Raw genomic sequence first — 22553 nt, forward strand, 5'->3', positions numbered from 1 at the left:
AGCTAGACATTCATTGAGCTCATGTAGTATGTTCCATTCTCTAAAGTGCATTGGCTTCATCCTGCTGACAGAAAATGCTGATTCTTTTGACAGTCTTTGTACTCTTCATCGCTTTGTGATGAATGTTCTCAGCCATTACGGTCATTAGTCCAGCTCTTGGTGACAGCAGAGCAGTAGTCCTTCATGGCTTGTCCCTTCCATTCTGATTGGTTTTGTTTGTGGTGTAAATCCCATATTATGACACACTCTCTTTCTTAGGTACATAGTCCCAACTGTCCTGGTCAAACTTCTCCTCCTTCAACTTCCGCTCAAAGAATCCAAGCTAATAAAAGCAAGAGATTGCATGATTGTCAATGAGCAAAAGTATGTCTCAATTTCAAACCCAACAAGTTCGATTTTTTACTCTTTGCTGATTTATTTGCTTAGTAGGGTACTAATTGCTAGATTGACTGAATGACTGTTCAGTCTTAATTAACAACTGTATGTAATCGTACTGGATTAGAACTGGTTCACGTTTACCAGAAACCAATCAGACAAGTTTCTTAACTACGTTCTTGCATTGAAAAACAGCTAGATGGAGCATAGTGGAATTAAAGAGATTTCAAAGTGTTTTTAAAAACAAAACTTGATACTTAAAATTGCAACACTCATGGCACAAAACATTGAAAAACATCAGCAGAATGCATCAATGTGCACATATGTTACCCTGGACCACAAAACCAGTCTTAAGTCGCTGGGGTATATTTGTAGCAATAGCCAAAAATACATTGTATGGGTCAAAATTATAGATTTTTCTTTTATGCCAAAAATCATTAGGATATTAAGTAAAGATCATGTTCCATGAAGATATTTTGTAAATGTCCTACTTTAAATATATTAAAACTTAATTTTTGATTAGTAATATGCATTGCTAAGAACTTCATTTGGACAACTTTAAAGGCGATTTTTTACAATATTTTGATTTTTTTGCACCCTCAGATTCCAGATTTACAAATAGTTGTATCTCGACCAAATATTGTCCTATCCCAACAAGCAGCTTTGAGAAGGTGTATAAATCTCAATTTCGAAAAGTTGACACTTATGACTGGTTTTGTGGTCCAGGGTCACATATTAGAAATTTGACTGTATTTTTTTATTTTCATTATTGAAGATAGTTTTTTTTTTTTTTTAAGAAAAGCACTGCTTTGATGGGTTATACATCCTTTACCACAAACGTTTACCATGGTAAAGCCCAGCATGCTGTTAAACCCTCTATGATATGGTGTATCTCTAAAAGAAAAGTAATATCTTCAGATATTTCAGGTCTATCTTTAGTGAAATTTGTGAACAATTCCTATGTTCTTAATTCCTATGAGTCTTCCTAAGAGTCTTACATTAGAATATGACATTAAGTCACACTTGAGAAAGTGTCATATGATACATACCTTCCAGAGGGCAAGGACAAGCAGTGCTAAAATCATCAGTCCAACGATCAGACTGGATACTATTAGAAAAATCTGCACAGCCATCACAGGCTTATTGCTGTACAGAGCCTCCAAGGACACCTGAAACATTTCAAACATTCAAGTTTAACAAAAAGCTGTAAATGCAGCATCTCATCATGTATTTCTGGCATTAGAGATCCAGACTACTTACTCTAGCAGAAATGTCGTCCTGAAGTAGGATGGTGTCGGCATCCTTCACTGGTGAAATAAGGTCAATCATGCCACGTATCATCATGACAGCGTGTCTGCCCTGTAGGAAATATACATGTATAAGGTCATGTGTTTTAGTTGTACAATTCAGGTAATCCATCTGTCAAACAATGGTTGATTGGGCCATATTATTCTTCTCATCTCTAACAAATACTCACTGGACTCATCTGGAGAACCCTGGGGTTGAGCTCCACTTCCATAGTGATGGTAACTTCCTTTCCAACCTCCAAGTCACCGAAGTGACACTCCACCATCCTACAGGTCTTATCTTCAGGACCACAGAACTGCAGAACAACAGAGTGTGAGACCTTCTCATAGCATTTACACTAAACACACCAGAACTCAATACTATGACTATTATTTACCATGATGCGCTTGCTTTTTGGGGAGAAAAAGAATACAAGTTCTTGAATAAAGGAAGCTTCTGGGATGTCACAGTCATCAATAATCTGTACTGAATTGTTCCTCTGGAAGCAATGCCCAAGAGTTGTCTGCAAGACAAAAAACAACTTAAGTTTAAGTAAAGAAATAGATGTATAGCATAGCTAAGTTATAGGCACTGTTAGGAATAGTTTGTGTTTCTTCTGTGAATAAAGCCAGAGATGTCTGGCAGAATGTCTGAACTTCTGATGTCTGATTGTGATTTATAATACCAAGCTCCGAAAGAATAAAACACCATAAATTATTGAATTAATAATAAAGTGCTATATCTGACGCCTTCTTAAGTTGAACAACGGCTCTGTGTGAGGAACAGATTAAATTTAATCCAGTGTCTACTAATAATCTTCCAGATTTAGAGTTTTTCAAACTTGACATGTCATGATTTGTCACATGACATACAATGACCAATTCAATTTGGCTTCAAAGATGTCAAATATGCCATGAAATACTAAAGCGGACTCATTTTTAACTGATACTTTTGTTCTTTTTTTATCTTATACTGTAAATCGCCATCCAGTTTCATTCTAATTTCATTGTTTCAAAAGCAGAAGCACAAGTTTGTGTTTCTTCTGTGAATAAAGCCAGAGATGTCTGGCAGAATGTCTGAACTTCTGATGTCTGATTGTGATTTATAATACCAAGCTCCGAAAGAATAAAACACCATAAATTATTGAATTAATAATAAAGTGCTATATCTGACGCCTTCTTAAGTTGAACAACGGCTCTGTGTGAGGAACAGATGAAATTTAATCCAGTGTCTACTAATAATCTTCCAGATTTAGAGTTTTTCAAACTTGACATGTCATGATTTGTCACATGACATACAATGACCAATTCAATTTGGCTTCAAAGATGTCAAATATGCCATGAAATACTAAAGCGGACTCATTTTTAACTGATACTTTTGTTATTTTTTTTATCTTATACTGTAAATCGCCATCCAGTTTCATTCTAATTTCATTGTTTCAAAAGCAGAAGCACAAAAATTCTGACTAACATCTCATTTTGTGAAAGAAATGTGCATGGAATGACATGACAGTGAATATAAATAAAGACTATTTAAATTTTGGGGTGAACTATTCCTTTAAAATACTGTATATAATATACAGTACACCAGTTAAGATTTACTGTAAGGTAAGGTTTTTTTTATATCATTATTATTATTTTTAACAAGTCTCTTATGCTCAACAAGGCTGTGTTTAATTGATCAAAGATACAGTGAAAACAGTAATATTGTGAAGTATTACAATTTAAAATATGTTTCTCTTTTAATATACTTTAAAATGTCATTTATTCCTGTGATGGCAAAGCTAAAATTTCCCGTCTTTAGTGTCACATGATCTTGATTTGGTTCTCAATAATCATTTATTATTATTATCAATGTTGAAAATATGCTTAATATTTCAGTATTCAGTATTATTTGATGAATAGAAAGTTAATTTGTAACAATATAAATGTCTTTACTGTTACATCTGATCATTTTAAGGCATCCTTGCTGAATAAAAGCATTCATTTCATTCATTCCGAAACAATCTTACTGACCCCAAATGCATAATTGCATATGTAAATCTCACCTGTAAATCGGTGATCCTGATTAGCTGGTATTTGTATGGCACCAGCATCAGAGGCAAGCCGATCTTTACTCTCGCATCAAGAGCTTTACTAGGACCTATATTCATCACCTGCAAGTTAATAGACATTGTAACGAAACAAATCATGTCAAATGATTCATTAGTGCTTAATGACACTGTTGTCTGTCTGATGAGCGCTAAAATACCTTGTACGTATAATTGAACTTCTCAGGATAGCAGTCGACCGGCACAGACTCTTGTTTTCCAATCAGAAATGAAGTCGGAGAGACAAATCTGCAGAGGAGAGACGAAGAGAAGCGTCCTGTAATTTGACCTGTTATTCTTCCGACATCTACGGATTCACATTCATTAGCAAAACAGACAACTTACCCGTGAACATTGAGGTCAACTGCATATCTCAAGGGCAACGTAAGAACAGCCACATTGTCGTGCTGAAGATCTGTGTTCTCAAAGTTCTCGCTGAAAAACACACATTAGATTGGTTTACATTCACTATTAAGGAAACATACAATAGCAACAAAAATGAACTAGCCAATGGTTCTTAAAAAGGTGAAGTTAGCTCTGAGGAAAGCTTTAGCAGCATTTATTTGCAGACGCCACTTAGTTTGATAGTACCCTATCTAATGAAATGTCGTGTTAAGTGCAGTTTAAGTGTCCAAATGCTTTTTGGGGTCATTGTATATGTAATATACTAATATATACGAATATACCCTGAGATTTCATTATAGGAACTCATTACATAGGCCATGTAGGCATCCATCTTTAGATCCACAGTTCCCTTTCATGGGAACTTCGAACTGCGTCCTCTAGGTTTCCCCATAGCGACCCCTAGAGGACGCAGTTCGAAGTTCCCATGAAAGGGAACGTCTCAGGTTACTTATGTAACCATGGTTCCCTGAGTAGGGAACGAGACACTGCGTCCTCTAGGGTTCCCCATAGCGACCCCTAGAGGACGCAGTGTCTCGTTCCCTACTTAGGGAACCATGGTTACATAAGTAACCTGAGACGTTTTTCTTGTTTCTAACAGTAACACTGAAAGCACATAAACCTTTGAGCATGCTGTTTAATGCCTTTGTTTGTCTTTTGCATTCTGATGTCAATTTACAACCATAAGCAGTGGCGAGATGCTCTCCACAAACGATTACATTTGGCTCAGATGTCTTTGTATTTGTGTAAACCATCCTTTGTAATGAATTCCTCAGATCTAGGGCTGAGATCTCTAGATCTCTCACCTCGTCGCATTGATCTTAATGCTAAGGTTTCCAGCACTGCTGTTCTGCATCACATCCAATAAAAAGGTGATGTTGATCTGGAAGAAAGCAAAGAGATGTTTATATTCCAACAAGCAAACTCATTTATCTTCCATTGCTAAAGACATTTACCTTTGAGATAGGGGGGATGTATAAATTCCCAACATTGCAGTCCAGTCCAATGGCCACTTTATTCTCCTCTGCGATTTCACAGCTGATGTATTTATCTTCCTGAAATAATATCACAAATATTGAAGCACATCAAAGGCAAGATCGAAGTGAAGTACATCAGAAATACATAGAGCTAAAAGCTGGCTGTCAGATATCGAAGACAAAACCGACCAAAATTTAATTACCTCCAGCACTTTGATGAAATGCAGGTTGCTGGGAAACCTCAGGTAAAGTTTGGGTAGAAAAGCATCATCTCCGATGTTGACCAGTGTGGTGTTTAACATGATGCTTTTTCCATTACCCAGGGCGAAGTATGGCATGTTCCTGTAGGACCTGTTGGGAAAACAAGTTAGTTAAAACATAAATTAAGCATTTTTATTCATTTTATAAATTAAGCATTTTAATCCATTGTTTAGTTTGTATAATTCTTAACTCGGAGTGAAGAAAAGATTCGGAAAAAAATACAAATAATAATAATAGCTATTATTATTATTATTATGGTTTAAGCATAATTTTAACCACAGAAAATCTTCAGTATAAAATACCATTCAATGCCTTTTTCTTTTTTGGCACATCTTTTTACAGCTTTTCAATATTTGAAAAATAGTACACAACATTTTAAAAGCTGCCAAATGAAGGAAGAACAATATCAGTTAGAAAAACAAAACACAAGAAAATACATTTTTGGTAATAAAAAAATGTGTAACTTAAAATTAGCATTTTGAAAGATTTATAATTGAATAATAATTGTGTCAAATGATGTGCAAGACAATTAAATACTTTAATATCAAAATTAAATATATTGTGGTAACTGGTGCGAAAGCAAAAATTCAGTGTCACTGCAACTGTAATCAGTTCCTTGCAATCAACTCCTCTTTATTTCATCCCATTTTAACATTTTAATTTAAAATAAAAATATACACATTTAAAATATTTGTTTTGATCAATTAACTAAACTGACATAATTATGATCATTGTTTTTAAAATATATATATATATATTTTATAGTTTATGTTTATTTTAGAATATTTGAAAGACTCATTATTGTAGAATTTAATGGGAAAATGTGGTAGTGTTTTTCCTGCATGTGTTTGAGTAGCTTGTGCAGTGAGGGCTCAAGCCTGATGTTTCTCATCTAAAGGCACCAGGTGCATCTGGGAGAGTGACAAGACACTCTCTTTCTCTCATACACACACACACACACAAGGGCCTTATAAATAATCAGATCATGTATTATCACCAATGGGTGAGGGGGGTCCATAAATTAGTTTGCATACGGCTGCAAACATGATCCAAAATGCTAATGTGCACACTCACGCTTTCGCCTCAATTGGGTGAGTCCAAGAAATGTGATGCATAAAATGCATCGATATAAAGCTTTGGCTACTATGCATACTGGTTTAATAGGTGTATTCATGAGGAGAGCAGATAATCTCAAAAGCCCTCCTGTTAGTCACAAACAACACCAGCACAACTAGAATATTTAGAGAGGTCTGTACTTGTTCACCGTGCACTTGAAAAGAAAAACAACTCACGAAAACTATAATTATTAAAGCTTAAGCTGTTGTATAACAGTGTACAACATGTAATACAGTTGAGTAAATATCCTCATTTTATCCCACAATCAAAAGAAAGATTTTTTTTTTCTTATAGAAAATGAGGAGTATTTTTTTTAGCTTATTTTAGGATTAAGATGTTTTGTATTGTGACATTATAAATGTCTTTTTTTCTTTATGACAATTAAACATGTTCCTCCAAAATTACCGTAATGCAAAAAATGTGATTAGCTTTACTGAAATACAGTAATGAAAACCATCATGTCTGAATGCAATTATTTTTTTATGAAATCAGCACAAATTCAATTTAGTACGTAAACGACTTCTAAGATATGTACAATTGTAATTTTTGTATCATTTAAATCATATTAAACAACAAACAGAAATTGCTCTGCAATTTCCAAGAGATTCACCCAGTTTGCATAGGATATATGTTGATGACTTACTGTGGTAAAACCAGATTAGCAGAAACCTGCAGGTTGGTCGAACAGTTTTCCCAGGAACAATGTCTGGCAAAGATGGTCTACAGAAACATAGAAAGATTTCAAATCAAGACACATTGTGACCTACAATGGGGTTAATAAAGTGGCCACAGAAATTAACCACAATAACAAAACAAAGATTGAGAAATAAAGAAAAACAGACATTGTTTTTCACAACGTTGCCATATTCATCCTTCTGCTGTAGAATGGGTTTGAGGGAAGGCAAGCCCCCGGAGTCTCTCTGTAGCACGCGGTGCTCTCCAAGTTTATATTTCACCTCAAAATGGATGGGTGAGAAGATATCCCGGATGTCTTTCTGCACACATGAGAAATAAAACATATAAACAAGATATTCTGAAGAAAATTACTGGTGTTTGTCTATCCAAATTTCACCACCACCAATGCAAGGTGTTCCGATACACTCTTAAAAATAAAGATGCTTAAAAGGTTCTTCAAGCGATGCCATAGAAGAACCATTTTTGGTTCCACAAAGAAGCATTCAGTCAAAGGTTCTTTAAAGAACCATCTCTTTCTTAGCTTTTTATAATCTGAAGAACCTTCTTTTGCCACAAAGGACCTTTTGTGAAACAGAAAGGTTCTTCAGATGTTAAAGGTTCTTTATGGAACCATTTAGACAAAAAAAAGGTTATTTTATGGCATCGTGAAGCACCTTTATTTTTAAGAGTGTAAAAGGTGCAAAGGTGCTAAGGTGTTCAGAGTTTTTTGTTTTCCTTAGGAAATTAATACTTTTATTCAGCAAGGATACATTAAATTGGTCAAAAGTGACAGTAAAGACATTTATAATGTTACAAATTATTTCTATTTCTAATAATCATTTCCAAACGATTTGCCATTTGGTCAAAACCCCCCAAGTTTCAATATCAAACTGGTTGGGATCAGGGCTCAAGCTTTGGTTATTTCACATGATTCAATTAGTTTCTACTGGTACACTAGTACTGTTTGAAAATCTGGAATCAGTACAATTTATTCATTTATCTTTAGAAGGAAATTAATACTTTTAATTCAGTAATACAGTAAATAAATGTTTGGCATTACAAAATATTTATTTTTAAAATAAATGCTGTTCTTTTTAACTTTCTACTCAAAGAAATCAGAACAAAAGTACATCATGGTATCCAAGCACAAATGTTTCCAACATTGATAATAATTAACCAGCATATTAATATTATTTCTGAAGGATCATGTAACACAGAAGACTGGAGCCATGATGCTGAAAATTCAGTGTTGATTTACAGGAATAAATTACATTTTAAAATATAACAAAATAGATAACAGATATTTTATATTATAGTCATATTTCACAATATTACTGTTTTTACTGTATTTTTGAACAAACAAATGCAGCCTTGGTGAACATAAGAGACTTTGTTTAAAAACATCTAAAAATCTTACCGACCCCAAACTTATGTTTGACTACACTTTTGTATTCCTCCCATCTTAATTTTCCTAACCTAAGTGCAGATAATTAATGCAGGTAAGGTTTGCTCTGATGGTCGTCTCTAATTGGGGGCTCAGTGGTTGGGAGTTGTCCTGTGGGGTCTCTCGGGCCTGTATTTAGCTGCAGGAGAGATGTGTGACCGGGGTTTTGGAAAGCTCTTCCATGGCCAGTGTAAATGAGCTGGACTCCAGCCACAACAACAACCTCAGAGAGACGCTAATTTCTGCAGCAAAGGCTAAACTCAAAGTCAACGCTGAGAACTTGTATCCTTTGCTCAGGATGTGGTCGCTGAATTCAGTCGTCCAAATGTGCGCACACGCATCTAGTGTGTCACTGGCATTTCTAATCTCATGGGTACAACCCAGACAGACAAGAGATATTTCAAGGAACCTTTAAAATGATTTTATGAGAAAACTGCTGTGGTTCACCAGGGGTGGTGACAATGGCTTTATAGGATCACGAGAAAGACTGGGTGTTTCTTTCACACCTTCATTCAGCTCAAAGTTTATTTCACTCAAAACAAGAACTGAAAATATTGCTTGCCTGTTCAAAAATTCAGGCCTGGTACATTTGCAACTCAAAACAACAGCACTTTAATAAGGGTTCCTTTAGTTTTGGGTGGAGAGGTGTTAAATGCAACTCATTCCTTTGTTTGTAAAACAGGTGAAAAGATAGTGCACTGCGGTATTTAAAACCAGAAATGTGAAGCACTTTAATTAATTGTATAATAAATAAACACTACAGTAAAGCTGTCTAAACCACCATTTTGAGGTTGGACTCCTTTTCAAGGTGGAACTTCACGTGAAACAGAAAGGTTCTTCAGATGTTAAAGGTTCTTTATGGAACCATTTAGACAAAAAAAAGGTTATTTTATGGCATCGTGAAGCACCTTTATTTTTAAGAGTGTAAAAGGTGCAAAGGTGCTAAGGTGTTCAGAGTTTTTTGTTTTCCTTTTTTTGGTTCCACAAAGAAGCATTCAGTCAAAGGTTCTTTAAAGAACCATCTCTTTCTTAGCTTTTTATAATCTGAAGAACCTTCTTTTGCCACAAAGGACCTTTTGTGAAACAGAAAGGTTCTTCAGATGTTAAAGGTTCTTTATGGAACCATTTAGACAAGAAAAAGGTTATTTTATGGCATCGTGAAGCACCTTTATTTTTAAGAGTGTATGGTTGCTAAGGTGTTCAGAGTTTTTTGTTTTCCTTAGGAAATTAATACTTTTATTCAGCAAGGATACATTAAATTGGTCAAAAGTGACAGTAAAGACATTTATAATGTTACAAATTATTTCTATTTCTAATAATCATTTCCAAACGATTTGCCATTTGGTCAAAACCCCCCAAGTTTCAATATCAAACTGGTTGGGATCAGGGCTCAAGCTTTGGTTATTTCACATGATTCAATTAGTTTCTACTGGTACACTAGTACTGTTTGAAAATCTGGAATCAGTACAATTTATTCATTTATCTTTAGAAGGAAATTAATACTTTTAATTCAGTAATACAGTAAATAAATGTTTGGCATTACAAAATATTTATTTTTAAAATAAATGCTGTTCTTTTTAACTTTCTACTCAAAGAAATCAGAACAAAAGTACATCATGGTATCCAAGCACAAATGTTTCCAACATTGATAATAATTAACCAGCATATTAATATTATTTCTGAAGGATCATGTAACACAGAAGACTGGAGCCATGATGCTGAAAATTCAGCGTTGATTTACAGGAATAAATTACATTTTAAAATATAACAAAATAGATAACAGATATTTTATATTATAGTCATATTTCACAATATTACTGTTTTTACTGTATTTTTGAACAAACAAATGCAGCCTTGGTGAACATAAGAGACTGTTTAAAAACATCTAAAAATCTTACCGACCTCAAACTTATGTTTGACTACACTTTTGTATTCCTCCCATCCCTTTCCTAACCTAAGTGCAGATAATTAATGCAGGTAAGGTTTGCTCTGATGGTCGTCTCTAATTGGGGGCTCAGTGGTTGGGAGTTGTCCTGTGGGGTCTCTCGGGCCTGTATTTAGCTGCAGGAGAGATGTGTGACCGGGGTTTTGGAAAGCTCTTCCATGGCCAGTGTAAATGAGCTGGACTCCAGCCACAACAACAACCTCAGAGAGACGCTAATTTCTGCAGCAAAGGCTAAACTCAAAGTCAACGCTGAGAACTTGTATCCTTTGCTCAGGATGTGGTCGCTGAATTCAGTCGTCCAAATGTGCGCACACGCATCTAGTGTGTCACTGGCATGTCTAATCTCATGGGTACAACCCAGACAGACAAGAGATATTTCAAGGAACCTTTAAAATGATTTTATGAGAAAACTGCTGTGGTTCACCAGGGGTGGTGACAATGGCTTTATAGTAATATTATTTCTGAAGGATCATGTAACACAGAAGACTGGAGCCATGATGCTGAAAATTCAGCGTTGATTTACAGGAATAAATTACATTTTAAAATATAACAAAATAGATAACAGATATTTTATATTATAGTCATATTTCACAATATTACTGTTTTTACTGTATTTTTGAACAAACAAATGCAGCCTTGGTGAACATAAGAGACTGTTTAAAAACATCTAAAAATCTTACCGACCTCAAACTTATGTTTGACTACACTTTTGTATTCCTCCCATCCCTTTCCTAACCTAAGTGCAGATAATTAATGCAGGTAAGGTTTGCTCTGATGGTCGTCTCTAATTGGGGGCTCAGTGGTTGGGAGTTGTCCTGTGGGGTCTCTCGGGCCTGTATTTAGCTGCAGGAGAGATGTGTGACCGGGGTTTTGGAAAGCTCTTCCATGGCCAGTGTAAATGAGCTGGACCCCAGCCACAACAACAACCTCAGAGAGACGCTAATTTCTGCAGCAAAGGCTAAACTCAAAGTCAACGCTGAGAACTTGTATCCTTTGCTCAGGATGTGGTCGCTGAATTCAGTCGTCCAAATGTGCGCACACGCATCTAGTGTGTCACTGGCATTTCTAATCTCATGGGTACAACCCAGACAGACAAGAGATATTTCAAGGAACCTTTAAAATGATTTTATGAGAAAACTGCTGTGGTTCACCAGGGGTGGTGACAATGGCTTTATATGATCACGAGAAAGACTGGGTGTTTCTTTCACACCTTCATTCAGCTCAAAGTTTATTTCACTCAAAACAAGAACTGAAAATATTGCTTGCCTGTTCAAAAATTCAGGCCTGGTACATTTGCAACTCAAAACAACAGCACTTTAATAAGGGTTCCTCTCAAAGAAATCAGAACAAAAGTACATCATGGTATCCAAGCACAAATGTTTCCAACATTGATAATAATTAACCAGCATATTAATATTATTTCTGAAGGATCATGTAACACAGAAGACTGGAGCCATGATGCTGAAAATTCAGCGTTGATTTACAGGAATAAATTACATTTTAAAATATAACAAAATAGATAACAGATATTTTATATTATAGTCATATTTCACAATATTACTGTTTTTACTGTATTTTTGAACAAACAAATGCAGCCTTGGTGAACATAAGAGACTTTGTTTAAAAACATCTAAAAATCTTACCGACCCCAAACTTATGTTTGACTACACTTTTGTATTCCTCCCATCTTAATTTTCCTAACCTAAGTGCAGATAATTAATGCAGGTAAGGTTTGCTCTGATGGTCGTCTCTAATTGGGGGCTCAGTGGTTGGGAGTTGTCCTGTGGGGTCTCTCGGGCCTTTATTTAGCTGCAGGGGAGATGTGTGACCGGGCTTTTTGGAAGGCTCTTCCATGGCCAGAGTAAATGAGCTGGACTCCAGCCACAACAACAACCTCAGAGAGACGCTAATTTCTGCAGCAAAGGCTAAACTCAAAGTCAACGCTGAGAACTTGTATCCTTTGCTCAGGATGTGGTCGCTGAATTCAGTCGTCCAAATGTGCGCACACGCATCTAGTGTGTCACTGGCATGTCTAATCTCATGGGTACAACCCAGACAGACAAGAGATATTTCAAGGAACCTTTAAAATGATTTTATGAGAAAACTGCTGTGGTTCACCAGGGGTGGTGACAATGGCTTTATAGGATCACGAGAAAGACTGGGTGTTTCTTTCACACCTTCATTCAGCTCAAAGTTTATTTCACTCAAAACAAGAACTGAAAATATTGCTTGCCTGTTCAAAAATTCAGGCCTGGTACATTTGCAACTCAAAACAACAGCACTTTAATAAGGGTTCCTTTAGTTTTGGGTGGAGAGGTGTTAAATGCAACTCATTCCTTTGTTTGTAAAACAGGTGAAAAGATAGTGCACTGCGGTATTTAAAACCAGAAATGTGAAGCACTTTAATTAATTGTATAATAAATAAACACTACAGTAAAGCTGTCTAAACCACCATTTTGAGGTTGGACTCCTTTTCAAGGTGGAACTTCACTTACAGTACATCTCCATGTATGCATTTGGCAGACATATTTTATCAAAAGCAACTTACAGTGCATTCAAGGTACAGAATACATTTGGTCAAACCCATAGCTACAGGAGCTACAATGTGGATAAAAGTGCCTGCAAAATGCATAAAATGTAAATGTAGATGTCAAATTTCTTCCTGGTACTCTCACTTCAATATCAAACTGGCACTTTTAAAACTTTTAAAAAAGAAAAATAATTTACTGGCCTTTCATCGCAATTCAATTATTCTAAATGTTTGTTTTTACAAATTGAAGGACAAGACTGAATAGTTTGCTGTGCAAAAATTCAGGCCTGGTACATTTGCAACTCAAAACAACAGCACTTTAATAAGGGTTCCTTTAGTTTTGGGTGGAGAGGTGTTAAATGCAACTCATTCCTTTGTTTGTAAAACAGGTGAAAAGATGCGTTCTGCGGTATTTAAAACCAGAAATGTGAAGCACTTTAATTAATTGTATAATAAATAAACACTACAGTAAAGCTGTCTAAACCACCATTTTGAGGTTGGACTCCTTTTCAAGGTGGAACTTCACTTACAGTACATCTCCATGTATGCATTTGGCAGACATATTTTATCAAAAGCAACTTACAGTGCATTCAAGGTACAGAATACATTTGGTCAAACCCATAGCTACAGGAGCTACAATGTGGATAAAAGTGCCTGCAAAATGCATAAAATGTAAATGTAGATGTCAAATTTATTCCTGGTACTCTCACTTCAATATCAAACTGGCACTTTTAAAACTTTTAAAAAAGAAAAATAATTTACTGGCCTTTCATCGCAATTCAATTATTCTAAATGTTTGTTTTTACAAATTGAAGGACAAGACTGAATAGTTTGCTGTGTTAATCAACAGCATAAAGCTTCAGTATTCAAAGCATAACAATCTTTTACAGACCCCAAGACATTTATACTAAAGTTTTAAGCTCATCTATATGTCATGTGATAGTAAAAGTGGACAATTTACTTTATACAAAGTATTCAACTGATGATTCATCTTATACTAACAGAAATACACTACTGTTCAAATGTTTGGGGTCAGTAAGCTTTTTTTAAAATTAAGAAATCAATCGTTTTATTTAGCAACAATGCATTAAACTGAACAAAAGTGACAGTAAAGACATAAGAGTTACAAAAGATTTATATTTCAAATAAACTGGCTTCTTTTGAACTTTCTATTCATCGAAGAGCCTTGGAAAACTCTATTGCAGTTTCCACAAAAATTATTAAGCAGCACAACGGTTTTCAACATTAATGATTTCTGAAGGATTATGTGACTGATGCTAAAAATTCAGCTTTGCCAATACATAAAATAAATCATATTTTAAAATATATTAAAATAGAAAACATTTATTTTAAATTGTAATAATATCTCACAATATTACTGCTTTTGCTGTATTTGTGATAAAAAAAATGCAGTCTTGGTTAGCATAAGAGACTTTTTCCAAAACATTTACAACATTTTCAACAACATCTCGCTCACCAAAATCCCCTGCATATTAGCAAGTAGCAACTGACATAAGACTACTGGCTATTTTTAAAAATGAACACACCATTCGATACGCCTATCTCAAACTTCTTGTTTCAATAATAAATAGTAAATATGACAAAATATAACAGGGCTCGACAAGCTCCTCCGTCACTTTTCTAAAACACACCACAAGGTGTCCGCCACATCTGCTTTGTGTTACTCCATTTGTTACTCTTATTGCTCATTAATTAAGCTCTAAAACTACCTCAAATATAGCAGCCTCCTTGTTTGGGTTTGCTTCTGACAGATAACCGCACTTGTTTATGGCCACCATCTCCATCAGCGGCCATTAATAACAGCGAAGCTATACACAGGCCTCCATTAATTAATGTGTAAAACATGAGCTGGATCAGATGGCCCTGATTACAGGAAGAGACAGAGGGAGAGGCATCCAGAGGGGCCCACCAAACACCTGGAACATTCACTCATACTCACAGAGCCATCTATCCGCACTTTATCAACTGTCTAGGTCTCTTTCTGTACCGTCCTCCCCCGTGCCATCCTGCCTGGCTCTTCCTCTTGTTCGCCAGCAGCGACAACCTGCTATCGACTCCAACAAACTATCTGTAAGAGCCTCTTTATCATCCCGGCCTCCTGCGTGGAGTCACGCTGTAAACCTAGAGAGAGAGTCACACCACCTGGGCCTCTCAGAGAGGCTGATTAACTAGAGCATGAAGAGCAGAGTGACGTGGGTGAATCCCAGCTGTGAAGTCCACTGGCTTCAGTCTGAGTCAGCACATTCGTATAGAGTATTTAAGTTTAGGACACACAACAGGGGCCGATCTAAGAAAACATCAAGGCACATCTGGCTTTTTAGATGAATTTAATCCATACACTGAAATGAAAAGGGATTTTCGTTCCTGTACTCAATCTATATGACCAAATATCAGTTAAATGTTTCTCACTAGTGAACGGTAAAAGAACGGCAACATAATAAATGCTATAAATTAACTATAAGAAACAAAATGTTGACCCACAGTGATGCAAATAACAAAGCAAAAATCAAAGACATCAAAGACAAAAATCTACGGAGCCCCAGACATGGAATGCAGGGAAAAAAAATTGTAGGCTAAATCGTGTGCACGATTTACTATTTCGTTCACTCGATATATAAATTGTGGGCACGATTTACTAATTCGTTCCCTCGATTTGCTAAATTGTGCACACGATTTATAAATCGAGAGAACAAATTAGTAAATTGTGCGCACGATTTAGCAAATCGAGCGAACGATTTAGCAAATCGAGGGAACGAAATAGCAAATTGAGGGAACGAAATAGTAATCGTGTGCACGTTTTAGTACATCGAGGGAACAAATTAGTAAATCATGGGAATTAAATAGTAATCGTGTGCACGTTTTAGTACATCGAGGGAACAAATTAGTAAATCGAGGGAACGAAATAGTAATCAATTGCACTTTTTAGTACATCGAGGGAACGAATTAGTAAATCGTGCGCACGATTTATTTATTTTTTCTTGCATGTCATGTGCGGGGCTCCGTAAAAATCTAAATCTAAGACATACAATCAACTGAGGAAAACATGTACTACAACTTGCACATGTTCGAATCACTTTAACCTTCAGAACTCTTTATCTAATAAGATCCTTATTGTTTATATATTCTGTATGAACATGCAATATGCAAGTATTATCAACCAAACGTATAAACCATCCTTGTTAACTAAAATATAGCTGAAAAGACTCAGAATAAGTACTAAAATGACTAAAACTAAAATAAAAAATAAATTAAAGCTAAATGGAAACATGAAAAGTTCATAAAAAAAAAACACATTAAACAACAAAATTTCTAAATCCAAAAAACAGTGTCAGGGTAACTTCTAAAACAAACAAAATTATGAATCTGCCTTTGTCATAAAATGTACAGTAATTTAAGACTAAAGTCATAATGTGACAGTGTTAAAAGTAACATCCCCCAACACAGGTAATGAACATAAACAGTCTCGCACCTTCATGAAGGCCTGATGGGTGGCACAAGTGAGCTGCTCATGCTTGGCCTTCACTCTGCCCGCTGTAACATTGGATGTGCCATTTCCACTGAAATAAAATCGGGAAGGGAAGCCATCTTTGTGGTGAACATCAGCTGTTATGTTGTACTTCAGCTCTGCACAGGAAGAATATGGCATTCAGAGACAAATTTACAGTTAGGCAAAGACAACCTGTTAAAGACAACCTGTTTCTCTTTAATGAAGGCTAATCATTACAAATAAATGAAAAAGTGGCATCAGGGCAAAAACAGTACAACTAATAATATAAAATTGATAGATTTGATTATGAATTCATATTGGATGAGCTACAGTCAAAGCCGTTATGATGTTCCTGTGTGAGTGTAAACAACGAAACTAAACCGTTCTACTCTTGTTTGGGACATCCCGCTCTTTATTATCTCACTTTTAAATAACACGTGCAGCAGTCCTGTAAACTGACAGATATACTGTATCAATCTACTGTTGTATAAACGCTATAGCAAAATCTCTGGGTGGCACATTTCTGCTGTCGCTACTTCATATCAGTTTCAAGATTGTGAGTATTTGTCATCAAGCACGGCTCTGTTGTTTACTATTTGGACAGGGAGCGTCGATCTATCAGTGAAGGCAGGCCTTGACACACACCCTGAGCCCTCTAACCGCCACAACAAAAGAGGGGATGTGGGGCCGAGATAAAGAGCTGGGAAAGATGTCTGAAACACAGCGAACTGCCACTGCCTTCAGCATGTGCTGATAAGACCAGCCAACACACAACCTCTCGCAAACAATGAGCTCGAGCCCAAAACGTTCATCCTTGAACGCTGTGTACTCAACTCTGAGAGCACGTGTGGGGAGCCTTTAAATATCAGAGGTCACTTCACATCGTATCTAAAAAGTCAGATTGCACAGCAGGAAGTTGCAAAATGGTCTTGTATCCCTGTAGGGTTTTATTGAACAAATACTGTTGATTTGGAGGGAATTTTAAGTCAAAAGTGTTTTCAAACACTTTAAATTAAGATTATGTTCAATGGGTATTACGGTCTTACCTATATTTCCTGGGATCTGTTTCCCTCCGACTCTAAAGCACACCTTAACTTTGACACATACGGCAGGAAGACCGTTTTCAGTGCACTGGGCTATGGACCGGTTCAAGCTCTCAGGCAGCAACATGACAGCATCCACCTTCACTACTGGACGCGTCCTGAAACAACCAGAGTTATTGGGTTAGTTGTCAGGTCAAAAAATTACCACAGGAGGCTAGGGCTATCCAGAAAATTTGTCATACATATTGTGATTAATTATAGGTATATTTTTTCATTGTATTTAAAAAAAAAAGAACTTTATCTTTTCAATTTAAAGTGTTGGTAACACATTACTTGAAGCCTTTATGCATAATGCATTACAAAAGTAGTTTTAATGCATTAATAATGCCTTGTAATGCACCATATAATGCATTATATTATCTCATGAATAATTGTAACCACAGTTATTACATTATAACAAGGCTTGAAGGAAAGTGTTACCAAAATGTTTAATTTTTAGTTTTTGATTAAATTTAGTTGATGAATTAAGTTAGTATATAGTTAGTTAGTATACAGATTTTTAATTGCAGGTTCCCATTATGACAGCTTATCTCATACAATAACATCCCATGCCTGCTGAAGAGACTTTTCCCCATTTCATAAAGTGTTTGAAATTTAATGTTGTTGTTCTTTTAAAGACTTTAACAAAACAGTCTCTGTGAATAATATTCATTTGGGATAAAAAAATATGTGACGACTAGCCCCAGTCTCCATTATAGCTAGGCCCGCTATGGAATACGCTACATAATATGTAGATCTTTTTGCATTTTCCATGCTGATTTTAGAAGATAAGATTTAAATGTGCTAAATAGAGTTCTATAGTCTTATTGGAAACTAAAAAACATAAAATTAGCTTAAGTAAACTTTAGGAGTGGAAGATGTATACAATTGAATGATGGGCGTTCACATTCAGTTATGCAGGAATAAATTCCTATAGACAATACCAAATCTTAAAAGTTACCAAAGCAAATGTGTGTGAAAAACTCATCTGCTGTTTTTACCTGAACACCACAGCTGAGTCTGACAGGAAAGCTCCCACTGCAACATCTGGGTGAGAACATAAAATTCCCTTAAAACATATCTGACTTGGTTATTCTTTCACACATTCCTAACTCACAAGTGCACTAATATTCTTTAAAATATTAAACATTTCTATAAACAAGGCCTCAGTCACTAAAAAAAAACCCAAAAAACTGTCATACTACATTTAACTTGGGGAGTGGCTACTAGTTATAAATAAATAGGGTTAATTTGCATCTTTAATTTTGTGTTAAATGTTTAATGTCTTTTGGCACTTAAAGGGCTCATGAACTGAGAAATCAAAATTCCCTTGATCTTTTAGCATAGAAGAGGTCACAGTACTATAAAAACATCCTGTAAGTTTCAGAACTCAAAACTTTCTCGTTAGTCTAAAAACAGCTTATATTGAAGCTAGACTGCCAAAACGACAGACTGTGGAATGTGCCACTTTATGACGTAATAGTGTGGCTAAACACCACCTCCACAGAAGAAGATCAATGCCTTCTTCTACATCGCTGTGTCTTTAGCCCCGCTTACCGATTCACACATATAGTGTAAATAACAAGAGGTGCAAACGCAGGTCTATGCAAAAATCAAACAATATAGATTGCTCCGAAGAGTGGATGAACTTTATTTTTATTGACATTCCAGACAGTAGGCACGTTTCCATTACCCTTCAAATTGCGCAAATTTAAATTTTGAATTGAAAATATGCCTAATGGAAACACGTCAATTTCGCAAAAACGCCTATATATCGCAAAAAAGTTTTTACGCTCGCATGAGGTGGTTTTTCAGGCAATGCGAAAAAGGAATAATTCGCAAAAATGAAATGGAAACGGCTTTTTCGCATTTACAGGTCACATGGCGTATGTAAAAAGTAATATGATCATTCTTCAATGTACTATAACCTCCAAGAAACACATCATACATGGCTGCTCTCCAGTTATAAGGGGTTTTCCCCACCATTAATGCTTAGACAATTTACACTGCACACGTCTGCGGTGCAGTGTGGCTCTGATACGGCCACTGAAGCTGATTGCGGCCACAATGCTTGTGTTTATTCCAGAATCCAGCCGCGCGACGCACGTTTCTGAAGCGTCTCTCTGTGCTGCTACTGTAAAGATACACGCATAAGCCTCCTTTGACTAAATATAGTCAAAAATCCCACCAAAATCCGTTGCCATGACTTATCGCGAGAGGCAAAAGGTTACGTTTTAGTCGCATAACATTGGTTAATGGAAACGTCGTCATTTCGCAATACTTTTTTATCGACATTTATAAAATATCGCCAAAGTTTTGCGCAAATCTGTAATGGAAACGCGCCTAGTGTCAGTAAGAACTTGGTCCTTCGTTCATGTCATTTTACCACAGATTCGCTTACAAACAAGGCTCAATTCAACGCGGGATTTTCAGAAAGATTAAAACTAATAGACAACGCTGTGCCAAATATACTCAATCCGATGTTGCACCACACAAGTGTGAGTAACTGTTTTTATTACGTGATCACTATTGCTTTGTCTGTTATTACAGATCGTTTGATATATACTGAGTATTTATGCGTTTTTTACCTAAATCACAGCAGCATCCCTCTATGAAGGATGTAGGCTGCCAAACATACTCAAGTGTTAGCCAATCACAGCAGTGGGGGTTTACTTCAGAGTCTACAATCCGCCACGCCTATTCAAACCGAGTGCTCAGATGAGGGGGGTCAAAAGAGAACAGAAAATAACCAATTACTTCTAAATTATGATGTTTTTTATGTAAAAATCTTGATAACATTATAAGTGGACCTCAGAGAACAGTACAAAATAATTAAAAAGGCAGTTCATGACCCCTTTAAATCAAATACCGAGCCAGAAAATTGGTTGCATAATGAAATGGAAGCTCAAGTTGAGCACATCGTATTGTGGGATACAGTATTCCACACACTGTGCTCTAATAGCATAATTGAGAAAAAGTAGTAGGCTAGGTAATCGGGGTATTACATTCATACAGAAGATTTGCATACTGTTCACAGTATACATACTACTACTTTCTTTCAAAACAGCATGTAGTACTTGTCCATTCTGGTACTGTGCATATTTTTCTGCCTTCAAAAAGACAAGAAGAACAAGAAGTTCTGACACATCTGAGAAATTATTTTGAGTCTCTTTTTGATTTGTGATACATATTCAGAAAGTACATCAACAGCTGACACCCACAGCATAATTGATCAAAAATGGTGATCTGAAAACATGTCGCACCATGTCATTTCCTCTAAAGAGGTGTTATAATATGGCCATGTTCACACACTAGCTGGCTGCTCTTCATTTGTGCATGCAGAGTTTGGTTATTTACGGAAAGAGAAAGCACATTTGACTAGTGAATTGTGACCACATTTACATTAAATACAAGTAGTGTGCACAGAACTGAACAACTGAGGCAGTAACACCACTCTCTTAGACACTAATACTTTGTCTGAGATCTAACTCGCGATACATCATGTCAAAAATAGCTAATACCAAACAGGTACACTACCCATCAAAGATTGGGGAAAGTAAGATTTTACTTAATGTTTTAAAGAAGTCTCTTACATAAAAATACAGTAAACACAGTAATATTGTGAAATATTATTACAATTTAAAATAACAATTTTCTCTTTTAATATATTTTAAATTGTAATTTATTCCTGTGATGCAAAGCTGAGTTTTCAGCAGCCATTACTCCAGATTTTAGTGTCACATGATCCTTCAGAAATCAGTCTAATATGCCTAATGTTAAAAAAAGCTTAATATTTCAATATACAGTGCTGTTTAACTATGATACTTTTTCAGGATTCTTTCAGGAAATATCGCAAAAGAACACCATTTATTTAAAAGAAATATTTTGTAAGATTATAAATGTATTTTCTGTCAATTTAAAAAAAATGCATACATTCTGAATAAAAGTATTAATTTCTTTAAAAAAACAAATACTGCTGACCCCAAACTTTTTAAAGTAGTGCAGGTTGAAGATGCTTCCTGTTTCCAGAGGAAACATATGCTATTCATGTTTTTGTGCTAAAAGCGTTACCTGGGTAATTGTTGCTATCCACATCAACTCCTCCAGACACTGATTGGCCAAACATCCTGAAGTTGTCGCCCAACAAAGAGCCCGTTATTCTCTGCATCGAAGAAAGCACAAAGACAGCATTCAGAAGATATTTAGATTCAAAATTTAACATATTAAATGCCAATGGAGTTGTACTGTACTCCAAGAGACATGCAAATGATCTTATTTATGGACGTTCTTACATCTATTTCAAGAGATCCCATGTTAATATAATACTTAAACGGGAGGAAGGTAAACTGATTTAGCAATCCATAATGAAGAGCTTCATAACTAGAAATATAAAGGGAAAAATTTGTCAAATGAGAAATGTAAACATTGTTTTGGGCAAATTTAAATGCCCATGCTCTCTGGAATACTTGATTTTGAATGGTCAGTGACAGTTTATTTTGCAATAATGACCAGATGAATGCATATTATAGCTTTTTTTACTTTGCAGACACTTTATTGAGTGACTTACATTTAAGTTCTACATTTAATTAGTTTGTGTAACATTGGAATCAAACCCATGACCTTTGACATTGCTAGCATCATGCTCTACAATTACTGGAATACCGCAGCACAGTTACAAGGCCACAAGAGCTGCTGCTGATCACTAGAAACATCCTGTATGTAATCATTTTGGCCTGAAGTTAATATAATTAGATGAAGTTCTTCCTAAACATTCGTTTGTATAACTGGATTCTCATGATTTGGATTTGTTCTGATCACTGCTTGAAACTACACATGGAGAGAGAGGGATTTTAGGAAATTAC

The 22553-nt window shown here is 35.8% G+C and overlaps 1 protein-coding gene across 2 annotated transcripts in view; it reads right to left on the reverse strand.

The window, feature by feature from the left end:
• Positions 1 to 12: 12 nt before the first annotated feature.
• LOC107601390 (integrin alpha-4-like) overlaps positions 13 to 22553 on the reverse strand; it is a 36933-nt gene continuing 14392 nt past the window's right edge. For both annotated transcript variants that reach the window (XM_016293558.1, XM_016293559.1), the window contains 17 exons: positions 21763 to 21853; positions 18693 to 18738; positions 17656 to 17810; positions 16592 to 16746; positions 7350 to 7502; positions 7151 to 7227; positions 5334 to 5481; positions 5110 to 5208; positions 4960 to 5036; positions 4097 to 4186; positions 3913 to 4000; positions 3710 to 3817; positions 2060 to 2185; positions 1853 to 1978; positions 1636 to 1734; positions 1425 to 1544; positions 13 to 322 (listed from right to left, as the gene is read on the reverse strand). In XM_016293558.1, the coding sequence (XP_016149044.1) occupies positions 236 to 322; positions 1425 to 1544; positions 1636 to 1734; positions 1853 to 1978; positions 2060 to 2185; positions 3710 to 3817; positions 3913 to 4000; positions 4097 to 4186; positions 4960 to 5036; positions 5110 to 5208; positions 5334 to 5481; positions 7151 to 7227; positions 7350 to 7502; positions 16592 to 16746; positions 17656 to 17810; positions 18693 to 18738; positions 21763 to 21853 (1845 nt within the window). In that variant the 3' untranslated portion in view covers positions 13 to 235. The remainder of the gene's footprint in view (positions 323 to 1424; positions 1545 to 1635; positions 1735 to 1852; positions 1979 to 2059; positions 2186 to 3709; positions 3818 to 3912; positions 4001 to 4096; positions 4187 to 4959; positions 5037 to 5109; positions 5209 to 5333; positions 5482 to 7150; positions 7228 to 7349; positions 7503 to 16591; positions 16747 to 17655; positions 17811 to 18692; positions 18739 to 21762; positions 21854 to 22553) is intronic.

This window comes from Sinocyclocheilus grahami, unplaced genomic scaffold, assembly GCF_001515645.1.
Source record: "Sinocyclocheilus grahami isolate Dianchi unplaced genomic scaffold, SAMN03320097.WGS_v1.1 scaffold304.1, whole genome shotgun sequence".
NCBI lineage: Eukaryota > Metazoa > Chordata > Actinopteri > Cypriniformes > Cyprinidae > Sinocyclocheilus > Sinocyclocheilus grahami.